Source organism: Gambusia affinis, linkage group LG06, assembly GCF_019740435.1.
Source record: "Gambusia affinis linkage group LG06, SWU_Gaff_1.0, whole genome shotgun sequence".
Classification (NCBI taxonomy): domain Eukaryota; kingdom Metazoa; phylum Chordata; class Actinopteri; order Cyprinodontiformes; family Poeciliidae; genus Gambusia; species Gambusia affinis.
The window spans coordinates 1,346,419-1,372,891 of NC_057873.1; the positions used below are offsets into that span (position 1 = coordinate 1,346,419).

At 41.2% G+C, this 26,473-nt stretch overlaps 1 protein-coding gene across 4 annotated transcripts in view; it reads right to left on the reverse strand.

Moving 5' to 3' along the window:
• Positions 1-1,464: 1,464 nt before the first annotated feature.
• Positions 1,465-26,473, reverse strand: part of LOC122832758 (fibroblast growth factor 12-like) — a 34,556-nt gene continuing 9,547 nt past the window's right edge. Inside the window, exons 1-5 of one of the 4 annotated variants that reach the window (XM_044119821.1) lie at positions 24,080-24,307; positions 9,360-9,470; positions 7,529-7,632; positions 5,197-5,395; positions 1,465-3,034 (exon numbers count right to left, since the gene is read on the reverse strand). In XM_044119821.1, the coding sequence (XP_043975756.1) occupies positions 2,883-3,034; positions 5,197-5,395; positions 7,529-7,632; positions 9,360-9,470; positions 24,080-24,185 (672 nt within the window). In that variant the 5' untranslated portion in view covers positions 24,186-24,307 and the 3' untranslated portion in view covers positions 1,465-2,882. Of the gene's footprint in view, positions 3,035-5,196; positions 5,396-7,528; positions 7,633-9,359; positions 9,471-14,782; positions 16,149-24,003; positions 24,025-24,079; positions 24,308-26,473 lie in introns of those variants that run through there. The other 3 variants (XM_044119823.1, XM_044119819.1, XM_044119822.1) reach the window with 3 other exon arrangements.

Here is a 26,473-nt window from a genome sequence, read left to right on the forward strand (position 1 = left end):
AAGTTCATGTTCTTACTATTCAGAATGTAAATGCATAAATCTTAAATTATCATTCAGAATAGTCAAAATGTATTATTTCAAATTAAAACACATTTTTAGACATTTTGAAAGTAAGTAAGGTTAGTCAGTCAACAAATTTTATGCTAAAACCGCCTGCCATACACATGCATACTTAAGAGCAATTTAGAGAAACCAATTAACCTAACAGTGGGGTTTTTGGACTGATGCTTAGAAATCCCAGGTTTCTTTAACACACCACAACATTAACAGTTAGAGACACTCAACCATCTGCTGCTGTGAAAGCAACAAGAAAAACCAACACAGCATTAAGATGCTTCTGGTTTTCTTCTGAAGACATTGAATTAAAAATGACCTTTTGCTGTGAGTCAAAAACAAATAGCTGAGATTCTAAGAAACTTGAAAACAATTACTATTTGTGAATAATAAAAATGAATACATTTTAATTTGAAATATATCAGGGTAAACTGTTATAACAATATAAAATGAAAATCTTACCATTAAATAAAATGGAGAGATTTAATCCTTACAAAATGTTTTGAATAAAATTCTATCAATTAATAAAATAAATTTTCTTTTTCTGCCAGCTTTCAATATTGGATATTTCTCATCTTTTTAAAATTTAAATTAAAACAACAAAAAATGACACATTCCACCAGGAGTTTTGGATTATCAGCTCGACCTGAAATCACCTGGTTGCCTTTGGTTGGATCAGAAAATACTGCCCTCTCCCCTCCTTTACAGATTTAACTGGTCAATAATTTCCTTCCTTACCCTGTGGATTATATTTTACCTTAAAATCGGACCAGCTCAGCGTATCATAGCACTCTGATTGAATTTCATATATTTGAGGTCACAGGGTGGGTGGAGCCTGTTTTCCATTACACAACTCTGCTGTTAGTGAGTTAATAAATCATTTAATTCCCCCGAGCGGCTGCAGGGGCGCCGCTGTGCTCTTAGGAAATAAATCATGCAATAATCTCTTCCTACAATGTGTCAGTACTCCGGACACGTGTGTGAACACTTAGACTCCTCCCACTCCTGACCTCTCACCCCCAGCATCAGCACTTTCTTCACAAAGCGTAATTCCTATGAAAACCATCATTTCAAAACATGCCAAAATCTTTGCATTTTATTTCTGATTTTGGGGAGTGTTTGTTTTCTGTCTTTAAGTAATCTAAACAAAGCTCAATAAAACGTATTTCATTTACTGGCTTTAGTTAGCTTTACATATGCTTCCTCTTTTATTTTGAAAAATTTAATTACTTCTCCACAAACAGAGAAATGAAAAAGTTTGTGTTGTACCTAGAGTTAGTTTTGTGTTACTTCATGTAGTTTTTAGAGATCTGTGTGTGAACTTATTTTTGTTGCCTCATTGGAAGCTTTTCTGGCTTAAACATCAACATTTTCAACAACCTCAACAGTAACAAAGTCCAAATTTTGGGGTTATATTTAGACAAACATTTATCTGGAAATGAATTTCATGTAACAAGGATGACAGAAAAATTAAAGATATGTGGGTGTGTGTGTGTGTGTGTGTGTGTGTGTGTTCTTGTTTCAGTGTCCCCAGGAGGACCCAGTGTGGTCACCAGCCTTATCAGGACCTTCTTCCCAATGAGTTGGGGCATCAAATTCAGGGTTCAGGTTTGTGGTAAAACTTTGTTTCCATACTAAGTTTTTTGTTTTTAACTTCATCTGACATGCAGAAAGTGCCCCCTACCAACAAAATGCATTTCCACTCAGGCAAAAACTTAAACACAAAAATGTTAACAAATGGTTTTACCTGTTTTCTTGTTTGGTGATTTCAGTAATGTTTGACAGACTATTTAACCACATTATTTATAAAAACAAGGTAAAATAGGGGAAAGTTATTAATTTTGTTTTTGTTTGGGGTTTTTTCTTCAAATGAGTTTCATCAGGAGCACTGGGCTTTGTTATCTTTCATTTTTGCTTTCGAGAAGCAAACTAAAGTTGCTGTTTCAAAGGTTAAAGCTCTACACTTTGAAGTGTTTGAAGATGGTTTTCCTAGAAAGAAGCTCTAAGCAGTACAGCTGTGGGAGCAGAGAAATCACTTTAACAGTGCTGAATAATCTGAAACATGCAGAAAAGTAGACTTTGTGTACTTTGTAGTGAACAAATACAAAGCTCTTGACAGCGAAATATGGCTCTCTCCTGACTCTGCTTAGAGAAAGTTGTCCAGTCCGGACAACCCAAGAAGTTCCTGTGTAACATTACCTCACCGGACCTTTGAATCGGCAGTGTCTGTGACTAAACCCAGAACAAGTCCCTGACCTTTCAAACAAAGAAACTAAACAAATTGTGGCACCTGAAACAAAACCTCCTCTGTCTGATTCGACAGAAAAAACAGAGAAGAAGAAGAAGCAGAAGAAGAAGCACAGCGTGTGGGAAGTGCGAAGGTTTTAGCATTCATTAGAAAACAAAGAGAAGTGAAGTTTCTACATGGCTTAAAGCTTCAGAGTTCGGAGCGCTCGCCCGACTCCACAGATATTTCGTCATCATTGTGACAGAAATGATGATGATTACAATGTGTTGATGAGGAGTAAGTGTGCTAGCCTCCTGGCACTATTTCAGCAGGACTTTTTGCATAAAATGTAAATCTCAATCATCAACGTCCTGATTTTTTTTTTCATTTCCAAGCAAGCCCCTCCCCCATGCCCTTGCTCGTTAAAATATTTCATCACAAGCAAGAAGAATTTCCCCGTATTTTTAAAATCTTTTTACATTGTTTTCTTCGTCATCGTTGTCTTGGCGGTTGGTCGGTGTGGTTGTAGTTGCTGAACACAGGGATTGTTAAAATGGGAGTTCTCATCATCTTCCTCCTCCTCCTGTGGGGGCTCTGCAGGCTATGACGCCTCCCGCTCTGTGGAGGAGTTGGCGGACCGCCGCTCTGGTCGGTCCAGGCTCCTGGCGCGGCCGCTATTCAGTGTCGGGCTCCGCGATGACTTCAGCAACTTCTCCTCCAGCTCATGCAGAGACGGCTCCTTGTACATGCAAACTGCAGAGTAGACAAGAAAACGACACGTCAATCCCAGGAGTCACTTCCTGGTGCTTTTCTGTTCAAGTTTCACTCAGATCTCTAGACTTTCTTAACACTTCTAGAGCAAAACCTTAACAGGTTAGGAGAGATCTATACAAGCCTATACAAATCACTTTTATTACATTTTTTGCATAAAATCAGTCTAAGATGAGATTTTAGTGTGCTCCTTTCAGAATAAGCTGTTTTAGTGTTCTGTCACTTTAAATCCAAATAAGCTCCTGCTGGCCACGCCCCCCCAAATCTATGTTTGTATTTGCACATAAAAATGGCTGCAACAACCAAACTCTTCTCTTTTCTAGCAGCCATTGGACAGTGCATACAGTGGGACCAGATGTGCTGCAGCTCAGTTTGGATGGCTTCAATGGGGTTGCTAGGTAACAGGAGGGGCTTTGCTAGGGCTGCTATGTAATTTTAAATTTCTGAGATTTTTGAAACGGCTCATTTTCCAGACACCAAAATATCATTAACTTATTGGAGTTTTTTTAAGTGCTTCATTTTCAGGAGACCTAAATGGAATGGATTTTGTGGAATGCTAGTAGTTTACAGTTGTCTGCAAAATGTTTGGACACCACTGGTCTAGACTGTGGCAATGATATTAAAAAATGCTACAAAAATGAAAATCTATGTGAAAAGAGATTGTTTTCGTGTGCCTTGAGTGACATCTGTTGTGAATTTGTGCTGCACAAATAAACTGAATTGAACTATATTGTGTGAATAATGTCTGGAAACAGACTTCATAAAGGAATTGCATCTTTCCCATCTGAAAAGTAAATTGGTGAAAAACTATAAAAACCAAACTTTTATCAGGTGCAGGAACCAGCCAATAAAATGATCGGACCAGTGTGGAACCAACTGTTCCTGATGCTGATCCAGTTACATCCCAGAACTCAGTCCAGTTGCTTATGACCTGCTGGAATGAGATGGAGCTGCTTAATCTGAAGGAAAACAATAAAACCACTAGTAGAAGGTTCTTCAGCTTGAACTGAGGTTGCAGGTGAGGGAACGGTGGTGGCAGCAGAGCTGCAGGGTGAGGACAGGGATGGAGAAGGTGATCGCAGCAAACAGCTGAAAGCCGAGACGGAGCCTCATGTTTCCTACTGAAGCTCCAGCTGTGCCATTACATTTTCACCTTGACCTCAAAGAAGCTCCTGCAGCACATCTGATAAACCCAGAGCTCCATCTGAACTTTAGCAGGTTTCACACAAAACCAGACAGAACTGTAAATAAAGACTGAACAGCTTCATGAAACAGTAATGATGAAGATTTGTTGACATTCTTCTTCAGAGTCTTTATAGGAAAGGTTAATGTCTCCACCCTCTAAAAAATGAAGAAATCTGACTTTTAAACTGAAAACTGATTTTCTCCTACTTAGAAAACAGATATTATCCAATAAATGTGAGTGAAGGGTTTCACTTAAGCCCAAATCTTTGTTTTTGTTTGCGGGGCTTGTTGTTGTTAACCTGTTTAAAAAGGTTATTTGGGGTTCTATCTTTGTTTCTGTTTTGACATTTCATATACGTTTGTTTACGGCTGCATTATTTTGCCAATAACATCCTTAGTGCTGCCCTCTACTGCAGTTGAATTTGTGAACTGATGACATCAGTACAGCTTTTATGTCACACAGTGCTGCATTCAGGTGTGAAACCGTCTCACTCAGACAAGCGCCCCCTGGTGGTGAGTGTTGATCAAAAAGTTGCTAGATTTGTTGCTTCTCACTTTTTTGATGAAAAAGTTGCTAGATGAGTTTGAAAAGCTGCTTAATGTAGCAACAAAGTCGCCAAATTGGCAAAAGTGCTTCCCTGGTCCTGACCACACCCCCTACTGGGCACTAATCAGTTCTCATCCGTATATCGTGGCTCCGCCCACTTCGCTGGAATTTTTAAAAAATGTCAGGAGGTGGATTTAGCTTTTACAGGGGGGTTTAGTTACACTTGAATCTTTCAATAGCCTGCAGTTACTCCTGGAGTGTTGGTTCTCCATCTTTTTGGACTAGATTTTTGTCCAAATAATTTTGCTCTGACAGGATGAAACTTAACTCCAAATGAAGCTGTTGCTAAAGTTAACCGGTAACCTGGGAATCCTCGGAGACTGAAAGGAAGTTTGACTAAACAACTGCTCACCTTCAATGGGTCTGGGGACGAAATGTGAGCAGGGTTTAGTCTTCTTTACTCGGTTCCCCTTCATAATGATGCCGTCCTTGTTCAGACCCAGGAACCAGGCCCGGCCCGACTCGTGCTGCCGGTACATGGTGGACGAGTAGATGACGTAGTAGTTCTCAAACACAGACTCCTTAAATTTACACTCGGGTGTGAAAATATCCTGGTAGAGACACAAAAAAATAGTTTTTACTACTAAACAAACAGTCATCCGAACTTTGCTGGTTTTGGGTCTGACAAATTTAAATATATTAACATTTATATAAATAATCCATTTAATTAGCAAGTCAAACCTCCATTTCAGTTTTGACTCTCATGTGTTACAGAGTGGCTAAATTATACAAAATCCAACTAATTATTAGAAACTTAAAATATTCACTCTCAGTACAATGAACTAAATAGGATCCAGAAAGTTTTTTTTCTTCCCAAAAATAATGTTTGAAACTGAAAGTTAAAAACTATTTTTCAGATCAAAGATTGTTCCTTTCAATTTCAGATCAGTTTCAAAAGTTTCTTAATTTTTTAAGTTTAGAAAACACATTTTTGAGCTAACTTTAAGGTCCCAATTTAGCTCCATACTGTAAGTTATGATTCTCCAGCCAAGCCAAATATTTTGAAACAGAAAAAAAAGAACATTTGAAACCAAAAATACCCAGCAAATTTTAAAAGTAGTTTGGAATTATTTGTTTCAAAATAGTTTTTCAGTTTCAATTCTTTAAGTTTACAAATGATCAGATTCAAATATAATACATGATAATAGTTATTTCCTCTTTATTTGATCAACTCCCACTGTTAGCTAACATCACTGTAGCCACTGCGATCAGTCATTACCCAAAATAAACCTCTGTAACATGACAGATTAACACAAATGTTTTCACACTTTTGACTGCGTCTGTTATTTTCTGGGCACTGTAGAGTTGGTACTCTACCCTGTGACCCTTCATAGCTAACAATAGCAAGTAGCTTGAATGCATCAGTACCGGAAATGTTAGCAAGAGCATTGTTATGGTGCAAGAAAAATAGTTTAACAGTATTTCTTCCTGTGAATTTAACAAAGCTTTGAAGCAGATAATTTGTTTTGGGGATTTTTAGAAACAGAGTTACTGGTTAACATGAGGCCTGGTTCTGGTTCTGTAGCACTCAGTATGTTAGGGTTCGATCAACATACATCTAAAGCTGAACTGCAACCACAAACACAGACTATTTTAAAATGCTGCAATTAGTACCTGAAGTAAAATCTTAACTTTAAATATTTGTTTGTTTAGCCAATGCAGTTTATCTGTGTCTGTCTCCCGTGGAGTGGGCAGGGCAGCAACGCTGACCTCATTCTGCAAATATCTGATGGTGACCTGAAGCCAAACGTGAGTCTGCTGAGCAAGTTTAACCTCCACACATAAAACAGGTGTGTGTGTGTGTGTGTGTGTGTGTGTGTGTGCGTGTGTGCGTGTGTGTGTGTGTACTTGTTTATGTTGCCATGAAGGCCACTGGGCCTTAAAAGGACCAAATTGAAATACAGGCTGATTTACAGGATTAGGTTAATTGTTTGGAATAGGCATAAATGAAGTTATTAAAATGATTGGAAATTAATACAAAGTCCAAATATGGGTAGAAACACAAATTTCTGTGTGTTTGTGTGTAAGTGTGTGTGAGGCCTCAGGATATAACAGGTGGTGAGCAGTTGAGCCAATCAGAGCAGAACATTTCCCTTCCACATTTTGTCTCCTTCCAACAACAAACTTCAATGTATTTTATTAGAACTTTATGTGTCAGACCAACACAAAGTAGTGTGCTAGCTAGCTAGCTAGCAAATTAACTAGTTGTATATAAATATACCGGAATATTTAATTAGATGTTAAATGTTTAGCTAAAGATTTAGATGTGTATTTAGCCAACTAAATATTTAGCTTAAAATTTTGCTAAATATTTCAATACTTAATTTGAAGCTAAATATTTCTCTAGCTAGTTAAAATTCAATTTCAGGCTCTATATTAATCTCGCTAACTCAATGTTTAGCAAAATATTTATATAAGATATTGAATATTTAGCAAGTTGGCTAACAAAATATTTAGCTTCATAAGTATCTACTTTCAAACTGTAACAGTTATGAATGAATGAATATGAATGAAGACCTTTGAAAAATGAGCCAGTTTCCCCTCTTACTTTAGGCTAAATGACTCAAATTGTTGTTAATTCTTGATTGTGTCATTTAGAAATGGCTCCCTGTACTCCTTAATCCTTTACCTAGTCAGATTTTTTACGGCTTAATGAAAACATGTGAAGAGTTGAAGAGTCTTACAGATGTGTAGAGGAAGCCCTCGGCGTTCATGCCCACATAGAGGGCGGCCTTCACGCCCTGGATGGCCACCACCCTCAGCCCCACGGGGATCAGGTTGAACAGAGCTGCAGGACGAGAGACACGTTCAGAGGAACGAACAGGTTCAGAGGAACGAACAGGTTCAGAGGAACGAACAAGTTCAGAGAAACGAACAGGTTCAGAGAAACGAACAGGTTCAGAGGAACGAACAGGTTCAGAGAAACGAACAGGTTCAGAGAAACGAACAGGTTCAGAGGAACGAACAAGTTCAGAGAAACGAACAGGTTCAGAGAAACGAACAGGTTCAGAGGAACGAACAGGTTCAGAGGAACGAACAGGTTCAGAGACGGGAACAGGTTCAGAGACGGGAACAGGTTCAGAGAAACGAACAGGTTCAGAGGAACGAACAGCTTCAGAGGAACGAACAGCTTCAGAGGAACGAACAGCTTCAGAGGAACGAACAGGTTCAGAGAAACGAACAGGTTCAGAGGAACGAACAGGTTCAGAGGAACGAACAGGTTCAGAGGAACGAACAGGTTCAGAGGAACGAACAGGTTCAGAGGAACGAACAGGTTCAGAGGAACGAACAGGTTCAGAGAAACGAACAGGTTCAGAGAAACGAACAGGTTCAGAGGAACGAACAGGTTCAGAGGAACGAACAGGTTCAGAGGAACGAACAGGTTCAGAGGAACGAACAGGTTCAGAGACACGAACAGGTTCAGAGACACGAACAGGTTCAGAGAAACGAACAGGTTCAGAGAAACGAACAGGTTCAGAGGAACGAACAGCTTCAGAGGAACGAACAGCTTCAGAGACGGGAACAGGTTCAGAGAAACGAACAGGTTCAGAGAAACGAACAGGTTCAGAGAAACGAACAGGTTCAGAGAAACGAACAGGTTCAGAGGAACGAACAGGTTCAGAGGAACGAACAGGTTCAGAGGAACGAACAGGTTCAGAGACACGAACAGGTTCAGAGAAACGAACAGGCTCAGAGAAACGAACAGGTTCAGCGAAACGAACAGGTTCAGAGGAACGAACAGGTTCAGAGGAACGAACAGGTTCAGAGAAACGAACAGGTTCAGAGGAACGAACAGGTTCAGAGAAACGAACAGGTTCAGAGAAACGAACAGGCTCAGAGAAACGAACAGGTTCAGCGAAACGAACAGGTTCAGAGGAACGAACAGGTTCAGAGGAACGAACAGGTTCAGAGAAACGAACAGGTTCAGAGGAACGAACAGGTTCAGCGAAACGAACAGGTTCAGAGGAACGAACAGGTTCAGAGGAACGAACAGGTTCAGAGGAACGAACAGGTTCAGAGGAACGAACAGGTTCAGAGAAACGAACAGGTTCAGAGAAACGAACAGGTTCAGAGACGGGAACATGTCCATCCTACAGATGAGTTAAATAAGACATGCGCTGCCTCTGCTTCTGCCGCTCGCCTGCAGCTGAAAAACGCAGAGAAACAGAAGAAAAGAGCGAGGGACCGAATGATGGGAGGTGATTTAATCCTGGGAGACTGAGAGCTGGCGTGTGGGTGAGAAGGATGAGGAGGAGGAGGAGGAAGAGGCCTGTGGCGATGCTGCTGCTAATCCTCCTTTATTTAACTCAGATGATCTGAGAGAAAACCAAAACATCTCCTCCTCCTCCTCTTCGTCTCCGTGTCCTCCTTTTCATCTGGTTTCCAGCAGCAGCTCTGATCTGCAGCAGGAACGCGGCTGGAAACATTCCTGAGATCAGCTTCCTGTGATCTGCAGCTCTGAGCCAACGGGGTGGCTCTGTGTTTCAGATCAGCAGGTCGCAGCCTGAAGCTTACTGTAGTCGCTGTTCTCGTCTTTGCAGCCGCTGATGGTCCCATCGGGCAGCATCTGCAGGAAGAAGCCCTGCTCACTGTGGAGACGCGTCACGATGCCTTTCAGCTGAGGCTCTGCAACACAAACACACAAACACCAGGTCAGACCCTGCTTCCTCTCCTGCTTCCTCTCCTGCTTCCTCTCCTGCTTCCTCTCCTGCTTCCTCACCTGCTTCCTCTCCTGCTTCCTGTCCTGCTTCCTCTCCTGCTTCCTGTCCTGCTTCCTCTCCTGCTTCCTGTCCTGCTTCCTCTCCTGCTTCCTCACCTGCTTCCTCTCCTGCTTCCTCTCCTGCTTCCTCACCTGCTTCCTCTCCTGCTTCATGTCCTGCTTCCTCTCCTGCTTCCTGTCCTGCTTCCTCTCCTGCTTCCTGTCCTGCTTCCTCTCCTGCTTCCTCACCTGCTTCCTCTCCTGCTTCCTCTCCTGCTTCCTCACCTGCTTCCTCTCCTGCTTCCTCTCCTGCTTCCTGTCCTGCTTCCTCTCCTGCTTCCTGTCCTGCTTCCTCACCTGCTTCCTCTCCTGCTTCCTCACCTGCTTCCTCTCCTGCTTCCTCACCTGCTTCCTCTCCTGCTTCCTCTCCTGCTTCCTCTCCTGCTCTGCTACACATTTAAATCCTCAGCTGGAGGTTTTATTGCAGCTTTCCTTTCCTTCCTACCATCTGATCTTCTGATCCAACATCATCAAGCAGCCAGACTTTCCTGTGATTTCCTAAAGTCTTAATCCACACCTGAAGCACATATTGCCAATCTGATATATATATATATATATATATATATATATATATATATATATATATATATATATATATATATATATATATATATGTGTGTGTGTGTGGGCGTGTCCACCCAGGTGTTTTGCAACTGAATGGTTGCCATGGAGATATAAGACTTTCTCAAACTGGACAGAAGTGAAGCAGCGCTCCAGGTTTGTTTTTGATGGAGTGATAAATATAACATGATGATTTTACAGACGTTTCCTCTTCAGTGTTTTTCTTACAGATCCTCTGGTGCATAGAGCACATCCAGCACAATTCAGCAAAAAAACAAACTGAGTTCATAGTTGACATCAGTCATCATGAGCCTGAACTAAAACTCTGAGGTCCTTTAACTAAAGCTAAAGCTAGCATTAGCAATGAGGTAAAATGGCTCCAAATGAGTCAGCAGAACGTTGCAGGAATCGGCAGCAACGTTTCTATCCCACAACTTCTTGACTGATCAAAGAAAATGAAGTATGAGGGGTAAAAACAATTTAATGTTTCTGGGAATCTGAGAACAGAACAGCTTCCCTGTCCCACAGCATGACATTTCCCCCACCGTGTGTCACCATGGAGACGGCATTTTAACAGCAGCTTAACGACAGATAAAGGTTTGTATCTAAGAAGAATCAAAACCAGAATGGTTGGCACCACTAGCTAAAAGTTAGCTGTGCTAACCTTAAAACACGAATCATAAACATTAGTTCTGCTAACACATTGTATCATCATGGTATTTAGTGGAAGCTAATGCTAAATGTGATCATGTTGTCACAAGGAGAACAGGATTACGATCTCACATCAATTCATAAACATGAATGAATTTGTTTATTTGACATCCCTGGTTGTTTGTCCATGTTAGTGTCGTATTCTTCTGCATATTTCATTGTTTGTTGTATAACTTCAGCCAGATTAAAAAAGTCTCTTGAAAAAAAAGAGGAGTGGAAACTGCTGCATAAACAAACTTCAAAATAAGAGCATGAATATAAATGTCTAACTACTTGAACAATTCTTCAGAATCAATAACCAAAACTTAAACACAGATGTCGAACTTCATTCACCTCAAAGTTATTTACTGGAAGATATGTGAGCTAAACTTTTTCAAAGTTAGCAAAACTGCTAATTAGTGAAAATGGAAAAAAAAAAAAAGTTCTCCCAGTAAAACCTCAACCAGTGTAAACAGGTTCCTGCTTACGCTGCTCTGTCTCAGTCTGTGATCTGTGAGCGCACTGAGGCTCCCCTGATGGTCCAGCTGGACCGTCTGAGGAGGAGGAGACAATGTGGGCCAGGAGGCTTCAAATAGACCAGGAGACACAGAGCTGAATGTGGAGCAGCCGCTAACCTCCAGACAAGGCGGCTTCCTTAGCTGATTGGTTTGCTGCTTCGTTAGCTGATTGGTTAGCTGCTTCGTTAGCTGATTGGTTAGCTGCTCTGTTAGCTGCTTCTTTAGCTGATTGGTTAGCTGCTCTGTTAGCTGATTGGTTAGCTGCTCTGTTAGATGCTTCGTTAGCTGATTGGTTAGCTGCTCTGTTAGATACTTCGTTAGCTGATTGGTTAGCTGCTCTGTTAGCTGATTGGTTAGCTGCTCTGTTAGCTGCTCCATTAGCTGATTGTTTAGCTGCTCTGTTAGCTGCTTCGTTCGCTGATTGGTTAGCTGCTCTGTTAGCTGCTTTGTTAGCTGATTGGTTAGCTGCTCTGTTAGATGCTTTGTTAGCTGATTGGTTAGCTGCTCTGTTAGCTGATTGGTTAGCTGCTCTGTTAGCTGATTGGTTAGCTGCTCTGTTAGATGCTTCGTTAGCTGATTGGTTAGCTGCTCTGTTAGATGCTTCGTTAGCTGATTGGTTAGCTGCTCTGTTAGCTGCTTCGTTAGCTGATTGGTTAGCTGCTCTGTTAGCTGCTCCATTAGCTGATTGTTTAGCTGCTCTGTTAGATGCTTCGTTAGCTGATTGGTTAGCTGCTCTGTTAGCTGCTTCGTTAGCTGATTGGTTAGCTGCTTCGTTAGCTGATTGGTTAGCTGATTGGTTAGCTGCTTCATAAGCCTCTCCAGGAAACAACAGAAGCCTGAAAACTACCTGAGGAAGTCAGAGCAGCGTTTGTCTTTCTTCCGGAGAGCAAAGAGTGAAACAGAAACTTTTTTTGACTCCATCTGATGTTTGATTTGAGGATGAAAACAGGAAGAAAATGTTCCTCTGAAAATGTTGGACTACAGGATGAGATCAGGGCTAAATGACCTTTGACCTTTTCATGTGTTCCTCTGCAGGTTTTTTTGTGGTGTTGGCAGATCTGCCCTCATGTTAGCAGATCGTGTTTCTGTTTCCTGAATGAATCATCTGCTAGCTGCTCACGCAGATTAGCATCAGCTCATCCAGAGGCGTTTTCTCCCCGCGCCGCTAAATTTAGATGGATTTCACACTTCCTGACTTCAGCAGCTGCAGAGAGAAGAAGAAGAAACGCCTCATCACAAGGCGAGGCGACATGGAGCTGACTGAGGGCAACGCTCAGAACTGGACCAGAACCTCCGACTGGAGGAGTGGTTTCCCCTAGACGTACAACGACTAGATGCTGCAGCAAACTGACAGAAAACTGTTATTAACCAAAATGCCTCCAACCGTTCATCCATTCATCCATCACAGCTTGGTGATTCTGACCATCAAAAAGAAAATGGTGGCTGGTTGGGTTTATAGTTGAGTGTGCGATTGCTAATCTACGCCATCCGTTAGCTGAGCTAGCGCACCGTTAGCCACCTTTCACTCACAGTTGATGATCTGGTTGGTCTCCAGCCGGTTTGTCTGATTCGGTTTTTATGTGATGCTCTGTGAACGCTGTCTTTTCACAGAAAGCTGAACCAACTTTCCCATCCAGTTTAAAAGCCACCCGCTAACTTTTAAAAGCATGACTCAGCAGAGAGACCAGGGACTTTCAAGCCTCTTCTGATCCAGAAACCTGATTAATTAAATGTGTTTTGAGACGTAAAACAATAATATAATATCGTTGCTAATTTAGAATCAGGTGATTGGATGGAAAATGTTGATTGTACAAATGAATAATTAGTTATTATCAGGCTCTGAAAAGTATTTCAGTTCATTTTAATCCAAACGTTTTTTTGTTCTCCTCTCCTCGGCTCGGTCGTTTGGCTCTTCGGTTTTTACAGAAGTCCGTCTGCAGGGACGCCGAGATCTGCAGAGACCTGGTCAGCAGAAAGCGGCGCCGTCGCTCAGACGTGGAAACGCAGTAAACCGCTCAGAACCCGCAGCTCTGGAACCACAAAGACCGAACCGAACCGGGTTCTGCAGCAGAACGCAGCCTCCTTCAGAACCGAACGGTAATCACACTAAAAGGATTTTCTGAACCTGCAGTGGGAAACCGAAGCTGGAATCAGCCTCATCAAATATTTACCACAGAAGAAGAAAGTTATACAATACTAGTGGCTGTTTTTAAGTTTTTGCTGCACTCATGAAAGCTGCTTACGTTCTGACGATCCGCCTGGCAGCAGCTTTATTTATTTAATACACCAACATCAGTAGATTTCCCTTCACAGGAGATAAAACGAACATTTTCCTTCTGGGTTGGGTCGCAGCATTCATCTTTAACTGGACGGCTACAGAACCGCATGATGGGTGAAAGCAGAGGAGGCAACACTCCCGCTAATGTGCTAATAGCAGAGCTAATTTATCATTTAGTGGTTTAGCTAACTTTCAAAATGTTAAGCGCACTTAGATCCCTTTAAACATTTTTGCAAATTTGCTTCCACTAAAATATCTTGTTCATATACTGCTTTAGCTTTGGTGTCTGCTAAATAAGGTGTACATATAGCAATTAGCATTAGCTTCTGCTAAATACCATTTCGCTATTGATTAATGATTAATACGTTTGGATTGGCGCAGTTAGCTTGTTAGTCGAATTAAATCCAGTAAATCTGAGGAGACCAGAGGAACAGGGAATCCTTTAGTTCCAGGAGTTATGGAGGAACGAGGCGGAAACCTTCGAGTTGTTGAGTGATTTAGTGTTTCTGGTGATGGGACCCATCAGGGTTAAGGATTGTCCAATCGTTCCTCAAGTCTGGAAATAAATCTGAGCTGTTTTCTGCAGCAGGATGGATCCTCTTTCTGGTTTTAGAAAGATGCTAACAGGGATCCGTTAGCATCTTTAGCTCTTCAGTTTGAGCCAACCCTGTAAGCGGATGAGTTCTGGTGGGTCAGAGCAGATGGATCGGAGTTTCAGGCCAGATGAGTTGAGATTGGACTCATGGAGGAGAACATCATGTTCTCTGGTTGAAACTCCTGAAGGTGGTTGAAGGAGAGTTCCATCTTCCATCTTTGTTCTGGGTGCTAGCTAAAAAGGGATAGCGGTCTGACGTTTAGCACTCTGCTTCATTAGGAACACAAGATAACGATGAGAAATGATCCAAACCGTATTAATTTAATGCACCTAGAACAGTAAACACCTGAGCGTCCAGCTTTCACTTAACTTCCTACCAACATATGAATCCTGCAGCCATCGTCTGATGAGCCGTTGCCAGGAAGTCGATGCCCCCAAGAAACCCAAAAGGTAAAAGACAAGAATGCCAAGAAAACACCAACAGGCCACCAAACGTCAGACCAGTTCATAAATGCTGGTCAGAACGGGAGCGCCCACCTGGTTTCCGGCGAACCGGCCGCTTCTTCCCGCTGCAGAATCGGACCTTGCTGAAGACGCTGAAGATGTGTCTCTCGCAGAGCGAGCGCGGGTCTTTGCTGGGGCTGGAGCGCTTCTTGTTGGTGGCGACCTTCTCGTTGTTGGACTCTCGCGCTTGGCGCTTCTGTCGGATCAGGGAGCTGGCGATGGCCGCCGCCATCTCCCCGAGGAGCCGGATCCCTCTAGGTCTGGATCTGTCTTCAGTCCGGGTCGGACCGCATGACCCCCAGGAGAACCGGGTTTAACGGCGACGGGGCTGACCCATGATCAGACCCAACAATGATCCTTCAGGTCCAGCTGCAGCCACATTCCCGTCCTCACCGCGCGAAGGGTTCTGGCTGATCCGACCGAGTTTGCAGGAGTTCAGCTTCACATGGTACAGGTCCGGTTCTGACCCACTTAGCCAACGCTGTTTGATCAGTTCCAGTTGGTTTTCCTCCCGTCACAGCAGGACAGAAACATCTGCAGAACATTGACTCAGAAATAACCAGGAGAAAAATCCAGTGGATTTCCAGAACCGCCTGAACGGGTCGCTCCAGCTGCAGCTCTTCGGCACTTTGCCCAAATTCTCGGGAGGAATCCGATCGTGAAACCCCGGATCAGGAGAATCTGATCCAGAAGCTGAGAGAGCGAACAGAGAGGCGTCTTCCTCCTGCCTCCTCTTCCTCTGCTGCATGTGAAGAGCAGCAGAGAGGGAGAGGAAGCAGCGAGCCGCCGTCAGCGCCCGCCGACGAGAGACGGAGTGATGGAGGGATGGAGGAGGAGGAGGAGGAGGAAGAGGTGTGGAAGAAGCTCCTAAAAATATTCCGCCTGATGTTTCATGTTGCTCCCACATCGGACCACTCCACCTTCATCCTGATGCTGCGTTCATGCTCCTCTTCCTCAGTCCCACCTGACCATAAAATCCAGACGGAGCGGGAAACATCGGATCCCGTCCAAACGGCAGGAATAATTTAAACGACAGGAAGTTGATGCCATTAAAGTGGAGACAGAAGATAAGAGCTCCGATGTTTGGAAACATGCAGCTTCGTTTCACTTCACTGAAGACGAACAGAAAGTTTTAAAATTTGATGTTGAATGAGAAAACTCGTTTCAAGCTGCTAATATTACAAAAACGTTAATATTTGATAAATATCCACCAACATTTTAATCTACATGTTGTATAACGGTTTAAAATATTATATCTACCTTTATATCTCTACTGTCCATGTTTATTTTGTTCCTGCAGGTTTCCTGTGTTAAATAAAGTCATTGGAGAAAAAAAGAAGGAAATTGAGGAGAGGAAATGAAAGTCTTCACCCACTTCAAAATAAAAGCATGAATACAAACGCCTAATTAAGTAAAGGATTATTATTGGTCGTTAAACCAAAACTTCATCACAGATGTTTAACTTTTAACAACTTAAAGTTTACAATGGAGCAAAGTAAATTAGTGCTTTAGAATTTATCCCAATAAATTCACTTAGTGGAGTCTAAGTAAGCTAACCGCTAATGCTAACCAGCGGGGAAAGCAGTTAATGCAGCGTGAACACAAAGATCCTGCAGGTAAAACCTGATCTGCAGCTTCGCCTCAGGGCGCAACCACAATATCCAGAGGAATCCCTGGGATCAGTTCCTGCTACTTTACACCAGGCTAACGCTAACCATGAAGAGCTAAACCTCCCATCTGCCTCATGGCTCCTTAAGATGAGCAAGAGGAGCTGAGGAGTCTACATGAGTGGACGCCCCAATTATTAGTGAAGAGCTCGTTACACAACCCAACTATCAGATGAGTCACCGACACGCCGTCCTGATCCCAGCGAGCGTTTCAGGGTCCGAAAATAAAAGACAAGGTGATTTTATCAGGCGGTCCAGAGGAAACACAGTTTATCATTCATCTCCCGGCTTTCTGGAGGTTTAAAAGTTTCCTGACTGTGACAGCAAAGCTTTAAAAAGTAAAGTTAGCGAGAACACGCCCGAGTTACAAAAAACTATGTTCAAAAAGCTATGCTAATACAAAGCTAACTTAAAATAAGCTCTGCTAACATAAGCCTAGCTAGCAAAAGACAAGCTTACCTAAGTTAAGCTATATTGTGCTAAGATACACTAAGGCAAGCTAAACTAAGCTGTGTTAACCCAAGCTAATCAAAGCAAGCTAATCAAAGCAAGCTAATCAAAGCAAGCTAATCAAAGCGAGTCAAGCAAAGACACAACAAGCTAAGCTAAGCTGAACTAGGAGAATTTAAGTTTGGAATAAAAAATGGCATAAAGTAAGCTAAACTGAGCTAATCAATCCCAAGCAGAGTTAAAACAGCTAAACTAAGATGAGCGTCCATCTTGAATTTACAGAGCAAAGAAGAAACGGAGCCAAAGAAAAGAAACGTTTTCTCCCTGGTGTGAAACTATTTTCTGTGTGGATGTTTTTACTGAGGGGAAATGATCTAAGTGGATCCATATTTACTTTTGCAAACTTCCTAAAGTCTCTTTGTCTGATCCAGGCTGGACCAATGGGAGCCCCGGACTGGGTCATGTGACCTGCCGAGCCGCAGCGAGGTGTCAGTGAACGCACCGTCACGCTGAATGTAGGCCTGCCGAGTGGAACCAGGTCAGGTTCTTTAATTACTGACGAGTATTTGTGTCCTGGTACCTGCGCTCAGGGACCCAGAGGAGGAAGAGGAGCCATCATCATCATCATCCGTGATGAGCAGCAGGTGATGATGATGATGATGATGATGGTGGTCAGGCTACCTGCCCAGTTTAACCAGTAAAGAAGTCCGACTAGAGGAGTCTGCCACTGGTTCTCCGATAATTTCACATCTGAGATTGAAGAACAGAGGATCCAATGGAGCCGCATCAGCAGTGTGTGTGTGTATGTGTGTGTGTGTGTATGTGTGTGTGTGTGCGTGCGTGTGTGTGTGTGTGTGTGTGTGTTCTGTTTTCAGGTATGTTTCCGGATCAATAAACAAAATGCCACATCAGAGGACAGCAGAATGTCATCAGGACACTGGAATGATGACAGAACCAGGAGAGCGGCGGACTCTGAGTGGTACCAGTACTCAGAACACACACACACCCACACACACACACACACACACACACACACGCGCACACACACACAGACGCTCTGGTTCTGAAGGAGTTCTGATTTTCCTTGGTCTGAATTCTGGATTTCAGTTGAATTCACATCCTAGTTGTGTCTGAGGTTCAACTCTTCTGTCTGGGTTCTGGCTCGGTTCTGCTGAGTTCTGGATTCATTTGACTGAATTTCAGCTAAATTGGGGATCAAATTCAGACTCAGGCTGAACTCTGGTTCTGTTTGAATGTGAACGCCAAGTGGACCAGAGAACGTTCCAAAAGCAGGAAGTGAACTACAGCGCAGGGCATTCTGGGTAAATCCAACCAAAGCTAACCTGCTAGCCTAGCGCTAGCAGCAGAAATGTCTCCTGGTCTTCAGCCAAAGACTAAAGAGAAATCCTCCAACACTAAAATCTGACGCCTCCATCTTGTTTCCATCTGGTGAAGAAGGAAGTTGCTCTCAGTGTCTTCAGAGGTTTTTGTGTGGTTTCCTTCAGTGGTTGTTGGTGCAGCGCCCCCACAGGCCAGGAGGGGAACAGGTTGGTTTGACTCAGAACCACAGCAGCTGCAGGTGGAGCAGATGATGGAGTTCTGGTTCCAGTAGAACCGGGTCAACTGGACCATCAGGAGGAGAAACAGACTGAACTCTGGAGAAATTCGGATAAAACATTCAGCTGCTGCTGAAATGTTTCATTACAGATTTATTTAACCAGAACCAACAAATCTGGTTCTAGTTCAGATTTTCTTAATTTGCTGTTTGATAAAAACTCCAGTCTGGACCCAGAAATAAGAACTTTTAACAAACAATTACATTTCTAAACACAAATGCAAGTTGATCGTTTAAAAACTAGGCATATTTTTAGAGAACATGAACCCGTGATTGCCAGAGAAGCTCTGGTTCTGGTTCTGGTTCTGAGTCACGATGATCCAAACCAAACATTCGCTGCTCAGTAGCTGCAGCTCCTCTCCATCTATTGTCCCGCCACTCTTTGTTTCACAACAGGAATATATTTTTGGATCAAACTCCCACAGTTTTTGCTGCGGCACGAATAAAACCCGACCCAGCTGGGTTGGGCTGGGCCTGAGCAGCGCAGCGTTTATCCTCAGGTTCGCTCACATTAGGAAGGCTTTTACTTTGAAATATAAGAGAGAAGATTTAGTTTCACAACTTTGAAGCAGCATTTTTTTATCTGGGTTCTTCTCATAGTAATCAGAATGTAAACAAATATTTAAAACTATAACAGAAAAGTGAAGAGGGTTTAGGGTTTAGGGGCCCCTTCCCTCCATCCAGGACATTTCATCCCAGCTCTGCGTGTCCCGAGGCCGAAACATCGTCAGTGACCCCTCACACCCCCACCAGGGACTGTTCTCCCTGCTGCCCTCTGGAAAGAGGTTCTGCAGCATCCGGTGCAGGTCCACCAGGTTCTGGAACAGCTTCAGGTCCACCAGGTTCAGAAACAGCTTGAGGTCCACCAGGTTCTGGAACAGCTTCAGGTCCACCAGGTTCTGGAACAGTTTCAGGTCCACCAGGTTCTGGAACAGCTTTTTCCCATTTGCCATCAGACTGCTGAACTCTTAACTGGACTGCACTTCATGTACATAGTTAAATAACTTCTATTTTACTGTCATTCCTGCACTTTATATTTAATATTTATATTTATATTTATATTTTATATTATATTTTATTTATTCTGAGTAACCTCATTGGAACCTCAAAACATTGTCCTGAGCCGTGTGCAAAGAAACTTCGTTCTGTATTCACCCTGTGCATGAAAAATGATAATAAAGTCTGTCTAAGTCTAAGAAGGAAGAGGAAAAGCTTTGGCCTCATGTAACTGGAAGCATGCTGCCATCTGCTGGTGGTTCACCGGGACTGCAGGTCAGTTTGTGAGTTTCATTATGAATTTTTAATGAAAAAAATTAAACATGTTTTAAAAATGCTGCATTTTCAGTTTGTTAATGTGTTACAGCAGCACATTCTTTGCATATTTCTGATTTCTGTCTTTAACTTGACAAAGTTCATGTTCTTATTTCCCGTCCTGCTAAGCGTTTTCCACATTCTGGCGTTTTGTTCAGAAAACCTAAAATTCTGCAGGCGACTGTATAGACAGCTCAATGGCAAATTACACATAATAATTTCTAATTCTAACAGTCAAAATATTTAATTATCATTCAGGATACTCAAAATGTAACTGAGTCTACCTAAAACTTAATTTTAGGTATCTAAAATGTCAAAAGCAATTTTATGTTAAAACAGCCTGCCATACACAGTTGCAGCTGTTCCCAAAACACAGTAAAGATGTCAGTATCTTAATATGGCTCAATATAATATTAATAATGCCCAGAGCTTCAAAAATCTGAGCTAATATGCAGGAAGATGCAGAAATACAACATCTTACCAAAGATTTTTTTTCTAGATTTTGGTTTTAATATCTTTGTACATTTGAAATAAGACAAACCCAACTTTAAAGTAAGATATATGAGTTTGTTTTAAGTAAATCATTTCTTGATATTGATGAAAAAGTTCCACTTGCAGATTATTTTACTTGTAGTAAGGCATTTTTCTCACATTAAAAGTGAAATAATCTGCAAATAGAAAAAGTCATTTTTCACAAATATTTATGAATCACTGGGTTACTAATAGCTACTTGTAATTTCGTTTTATTTCAAATACCTGGTAGTATTTAGCGTTTTTTAGTGCTTATTTTCCCTCCAGCAGCACCACAAAGAGCTGATTCCGGTGTTTCTGTTTGCGTCTGAATGATTAAGTGCGATCATGAGAAAACGTGCAGCGAACATCTGCACAGCTGCTGAATGTTTGATGCTGAATCTTTAATTCAACAGATCCAGTCTCTGTAAAATTCATGATCCTGAGAACCAGAGAGCTTCTAGACCTACACACTCACAGGAAGCCATCAGCGACCCGGTCGCTTTCCAGAACCACTACTTTTGGTTTAACCTGGCATATCCTGATATTACAGAGACTTTTTTAACACAACGTGACTCAGTTTGAAGCCAGCCTGGTTTTCTGAGCTTCTTCACGGTGAAGTTACCCGATATAAACCGTGCTCTAAGCTGGGTTTAAGCTGCAGAAACATGAGATCCTGATAGATCAGATGAAACGCACAGCTGCTCTAACAGGAATACATAAAGCTGGAAATGCAACCGAGACGCTCTGGTCATGTGTTTCAAAACTTTAAAAAAGATGAGGAAAGTCTAAGAAACATCTCCAACAGACATGAGCAAACATGCCTAAGTTAAAGTTTTATGACTTTAATGTTGACTCAAATATCATGTACATGGTGAATGAAACAAAATTAACCTCCATTAAAATGTCTCTAAAGTTAGAACTAAATATGCACAGAGATAAAAAATATCAGAATTTTTTATCAAACATATTCACATTAGGTTTCTGACAGGTTTCTGCTAAGCTATGCTAAGCTACAGTGAGATGAATAAAGCTAATTTGAAATAGATTAGCTAATTTAGCCAAGCTAACTTAGCTAAACTTCAGTTAGGTAGTACAGTTTAAATCACAATCAAATAAGCTAAGTTATATTAATTTTCATTAAGCTAGGCTATAAAAAAGACGATCAAGTAAGAGAATTAACCACTGGCTAAGCTAAATTCTGATTAGATAAACTAGCTCACTTAGTATAAATCAAGAGGAAAAAGCTAAACATAAGCTTAGCTTTTTGCATTGTTTTTGCTAAAGTAAGCTAATGTAAAGTAATTTAAGTTAAAATTAGCAATACTAATCAAAGCTAATTTGGTATAAACTAAGCTAACAAAGTCCACTTTTAAAAATGTAAAATCAGGAACTTATGAAACAGTCCGACACATTCACCAGGCTGCTTAAACTATGCTAAGGTAAGAAGCAAAGATAAGTGAAAATGAGCCAACATGAAATGCTAATTATGATTAGCCAAACTTAACAAAATTCTAAACGGAGATAAACTAAAGTAACTGTATATAGTTTTCTGAGGCCAATATTGGATCTAACAGATATTTTCTCTTTTGAATAAATGACTAAATAGAAAAATGAGATTGAATTTACTCCATGAGTTAAAATGGATCAAACTCAAGGTTAGCAAATCCCTTTGCAGCTAACGGCTATCTGGGAATCACCTTGTTGGAGCCAGCATCATTCCAGCCACTTTTTCATGAATTAAGATAAAGAAAACAGATCTAGTTGTGTCTTGTGACAGGCTAACAGCAACAGAAGCTAATGGTTCCAATTTAAAATGGGTGTTTTGCTGAGGTGTCACTGTTCTGAGGTAAAAATGTTTTTGTTTAGGTGGAATAAAATGGCTAAAATAAAATAAAAACATTCCTGACAACAATGGGGTAGAAGGACTGAAACTGAGATAAAAGCAACAAAAGTCCAAGAAAACTCCTTGATGAAGGTCACCTTGAAAGGTCAGAGTTCAGCTGCATGGTGCATGTTTGATCATCCATTATGTTTATTTGTGGTGCAAGCAATGCATGATTAATCAGGGGAGTTAAAGGAGCTAAAGCTGTAAGTGAAAATCACAAGCTGCAGATTAACGTCTCTGCTTTTAGTTTCCAGTGGAAACCTAGACTCCGACGATTCCAGTTTAATAATAACGCAGGAACATTTCCTGAGTCGCGAGTTTCTACTCCGTCTCATTGGACGTCTGTTTATATGTAAAGAGATATGTGTGACATGAGAGGAGTGGGACCCTGAGAGCAAATCAGACGCAGATATTTATAATCCAAAAGCCTCTGACGGGAGGCAAGGAGGAAGAGGAGGAAGAAGAGGAGCTGCTGAACTACAGCATCTACTACACTGCACATTTTTAGAGACAAATTCACACTCTTATGAAACGTTTTGCCTAAAAATGCTATTTCTGTTAATGCTTTCAACAAAAAAAGAATCCAGATCAGGCTTAGTAAAGCAGATAATTCTGAAAAACAGACATAAACATACCTTAAAGAATATTAAACTAAATATTAGTTTTTATGATAAGTATGAAAATGTAAATGGAACCAAAAGAAAAATTTATATTATTAGTTCCATTTGCCTCATTTCAAACATATTCAGAATGAAACGCCGTCTTACATATTTAGAAACTATATGTGTGATAAAGAAACAAGCAGAAGTACAAACTTGTGACCATCTTGCTTCCTTTTGTCTTATTTTACACATAATTATTTAAGAAAGGAGGAAAAAAACAATGAAAAGCGCAAAATAATGATAAAATTGTTTTTTTTACAATTTAGATTAGAAATATTATTTTTTTGTATTTTAATTTAGCAAGAAACAATTATTAAGAAGAAAATAATAAATACACCAACAAATAATGTCACTAAAGGTTGTCATGTTAAAAGTGAAATTAAAATAAAATTTTTGGTTTTTGTTGCATTTATGCTTGTTATAAACAAAATGTAATTATTGTTTAGTGCCTATTTCTGTATTAGTTTTGTTTTTGTTGTTTCCTTCAACATTTTGTGTTTTTGATGGAAAATGGCATAATAATAATAATAATAATAATAATAATAATAATAATAATAATAATAATAATAATAATAATAATAATAATAATAATAACAAAAGAAGACACCTGTTAGAGCTTTAGCCAGGCACTCTGAACCTTTACCCTAACCCCCAACTGAAAACAGCTTTTCCCCTCATGGGGACCAAGAAAATGTCCCCACAAGCAGCAGTGGTCCCCACAACCGCCATTGTAGACAGAGATAGGTCCCCACAAGGATATAAAAACCTGGTTCACACCTACACACATAGACATCTAAACACACACCTACACACGCACACACACACACACATCTAAACACACACACACACACGCACACACACCTGCACACACAGAGACATCTAAACACACACCTGCACACACACACAGACATCTAAACACACACACACAGACATCTAAACACACACCTACACACACACACACACTCTGCTGTTGATTTGCTTTTCTTCTTTTGCATCGGGTTGTTTTGCATCAGACCTGCAGTAGCGATGCACCCAGGTGCTCAAAGCCTCAAACGGCTCCCAACATCTGGATCAGCTTCGGCTGTTCGGACTTTGTTTGCACCGAGCGCGTTGACCCAGATGGTTCTGGAAGCTCTCTGTCTGTACCTGACCTGGTTCTGGTTCATCCCAGCTGTGGAGCGTTTATTTCAGGTCCGAGGCGAACCGACCCGTCTCTGACGGACTCACCCTGCTGACTGCTCTCCTTGTGGACATGACCCTTCTCCTCATCATCCTCTTCCTCTTTACTCTTCCTCAGCAGCAGGCGTCGGAACAGGCTGCAGTACCGGGTCATGGTGCACCGACCCGACCCGTCTGGTCCGTTCAGGATGGACGCCTCTCAATAAACAGAGGGAAACTTACACATGGGACTGTGAAGCCCACAAACTGGGCTGGACTGGGTTGTGCTGGGCTGTACTGGGTCGGACCGAATCCCAGGAAGAGGCTCAGGTTACTGCGGCTCGGGTTACGGCGTGTAAAAACACCAAACACCTCAATGGTTCTGATCAGGCTGCTAAATCTGACCTTCTAAAATTAATGCTGGACACAGAGAAGGCAGCAACAGGACACTGGACACCAGCAGGGGGCAGCAGAGAGCAACTGGAAACCAGCAGGGGGCAGCAAAGAGGAACAGGACACCAGCAGGGGACAGCAAAGAGCAACAGGACACCAGCAGGGGGCAGCAAAGAGCAACAGGACACCAGCAGGGGGCAGCAAAGAGCAACAGGACACCAGCAGGGGGCAGCGGTGTCTTGTGTCTGAGTCTTTGGTTGCCTTGCAACAACCTGCTCAGTAACTTGCGCAGTAGCAGTTTCAGGTTTCCTCAAAACTGCTTAAAAATGTGGAAAGAAAACTGGATAAAAAGGAAAGCACACGCCACATGTGTCACAGGATTTCAGATATTTAAAAGAACAAACTAATCAATAATTACCAATTTCAACTGATATGAATCACTTATATCAAGATAAGTTATTCAGCCATCTTGTCCAACGCTAACGCCAGATGACCAACCCATTCCTGAAACACAAACAGCTAAAAGATAGAAATAAACATCAGTCGTATATCTCGACCCAGTTTTATTATCGATATGTCTCAAACATCGTCCGATACCGATGTTAGTCCCAATATATCGTGCATCGCCAGAAGAAACAAGCGAAAAGCTGCTCAGAGGCTTCAGACCTGTTTGATTCTGAAAACTGTTTAAATAATTTCACAAGTTTTACTTTAGAGCTGCTCAACATTCAGGAAACTAACATTTAAATATTTTTTTTATTTGCATCTTTTTTAATGTAAAATAAATTAAAACTATGCAGAATGCAGTTTTACGTGATTAATCATTAGAATAATCAATTACTAAAATAGTTTGTTGCTGCCATAAACTAATATATACAACCTTTATGATGGTGTTGTAGTTTTGTGGTTTTGTTTTTATTGTTAATTTGTGAAGGTCAGTCATTTAAATATTGTCTCACATTTGTTTGTTTTCAGTGTTGCAGGGATGAAAAATAACATTTTGACTATTTCTGGATTTTTACAGAAATGTTTATTAATGTGCATTTAAATGAAATTGTCGTTTTATTCTGAATACCTCTGAATAATTTGAGAAACAGGGCATAACAAAGGAGGAGTGTATAATATACAAACATTTTATATTTATTAAATATTTTAATTATTGAACAATATTCCTGTAGATTTTATGTAACTAAACTTTAATAGGCTGGAAATAATAATCATAGACTAATTTAGTAACTAATTAATTGTTATAATAAATAAATAAATACCATTTGTTAAAAACAGTAGTAAAAAGGCAAAAACTGAACAATAAATATAAACATTTTGTATTTAAGATAAAAACATTTTGTCTGTAAATATGTTCTAATTTTGACGGATAGTTTTAGCTCCACTGAAGGAATGCTGCTGTTGCATTTTAAACAAATACATTTTGATTTTCTTGAAAAAGGAAATGAATTATTTGTTTATTTGCATCATTAGTGTATTTCAAGTATTGCACAAAAAGGTTTAAGTTATGTGTCAGAATGATCGATTACTAAAATTATTGTTTGTTGCAGCCCTGAACTAATAATATTGAACTTATATTAGTTTGATTCCATATTTCTGAGTAATGTGAGAAGCAGGGCGTAACGCAGCAGGACTGTATTCATGTATTAAATATTTTATGGTACAGATTCTGACATTTTATGTCGATGTGAAGTTCATACAGATGTGGAGCGGCAGGTTCAGTAAATAACCTGTGGATTATTTTCTGAACTCTGACCCGATAACGAGGTTCTGGATGAAACCAGAGACGGCTCGGCTCACATGAAAAACATTTTCCATCCGGCTCTTCGTCCTCCTCCTCCTCCTCAGCTGCAGGTGAGCAGCAGCTGCTCAAACACTCCGCTGTCTTTGTTCTGCTGTTTGTGTTACTGCAGCCTCGTGTTGCTGCTGCAGTGAGTTCCCGGTGCGGCCAGCAGGGGGCGCGCGGCGGCGGCGGCATCAGGGCGTGACAGGGAGGAAGAGGAGCAGAAGTGAAGGACACTCTGCTGCATCCAGAGGAGGCACGATGGGGAAAGCTTCTGTTTC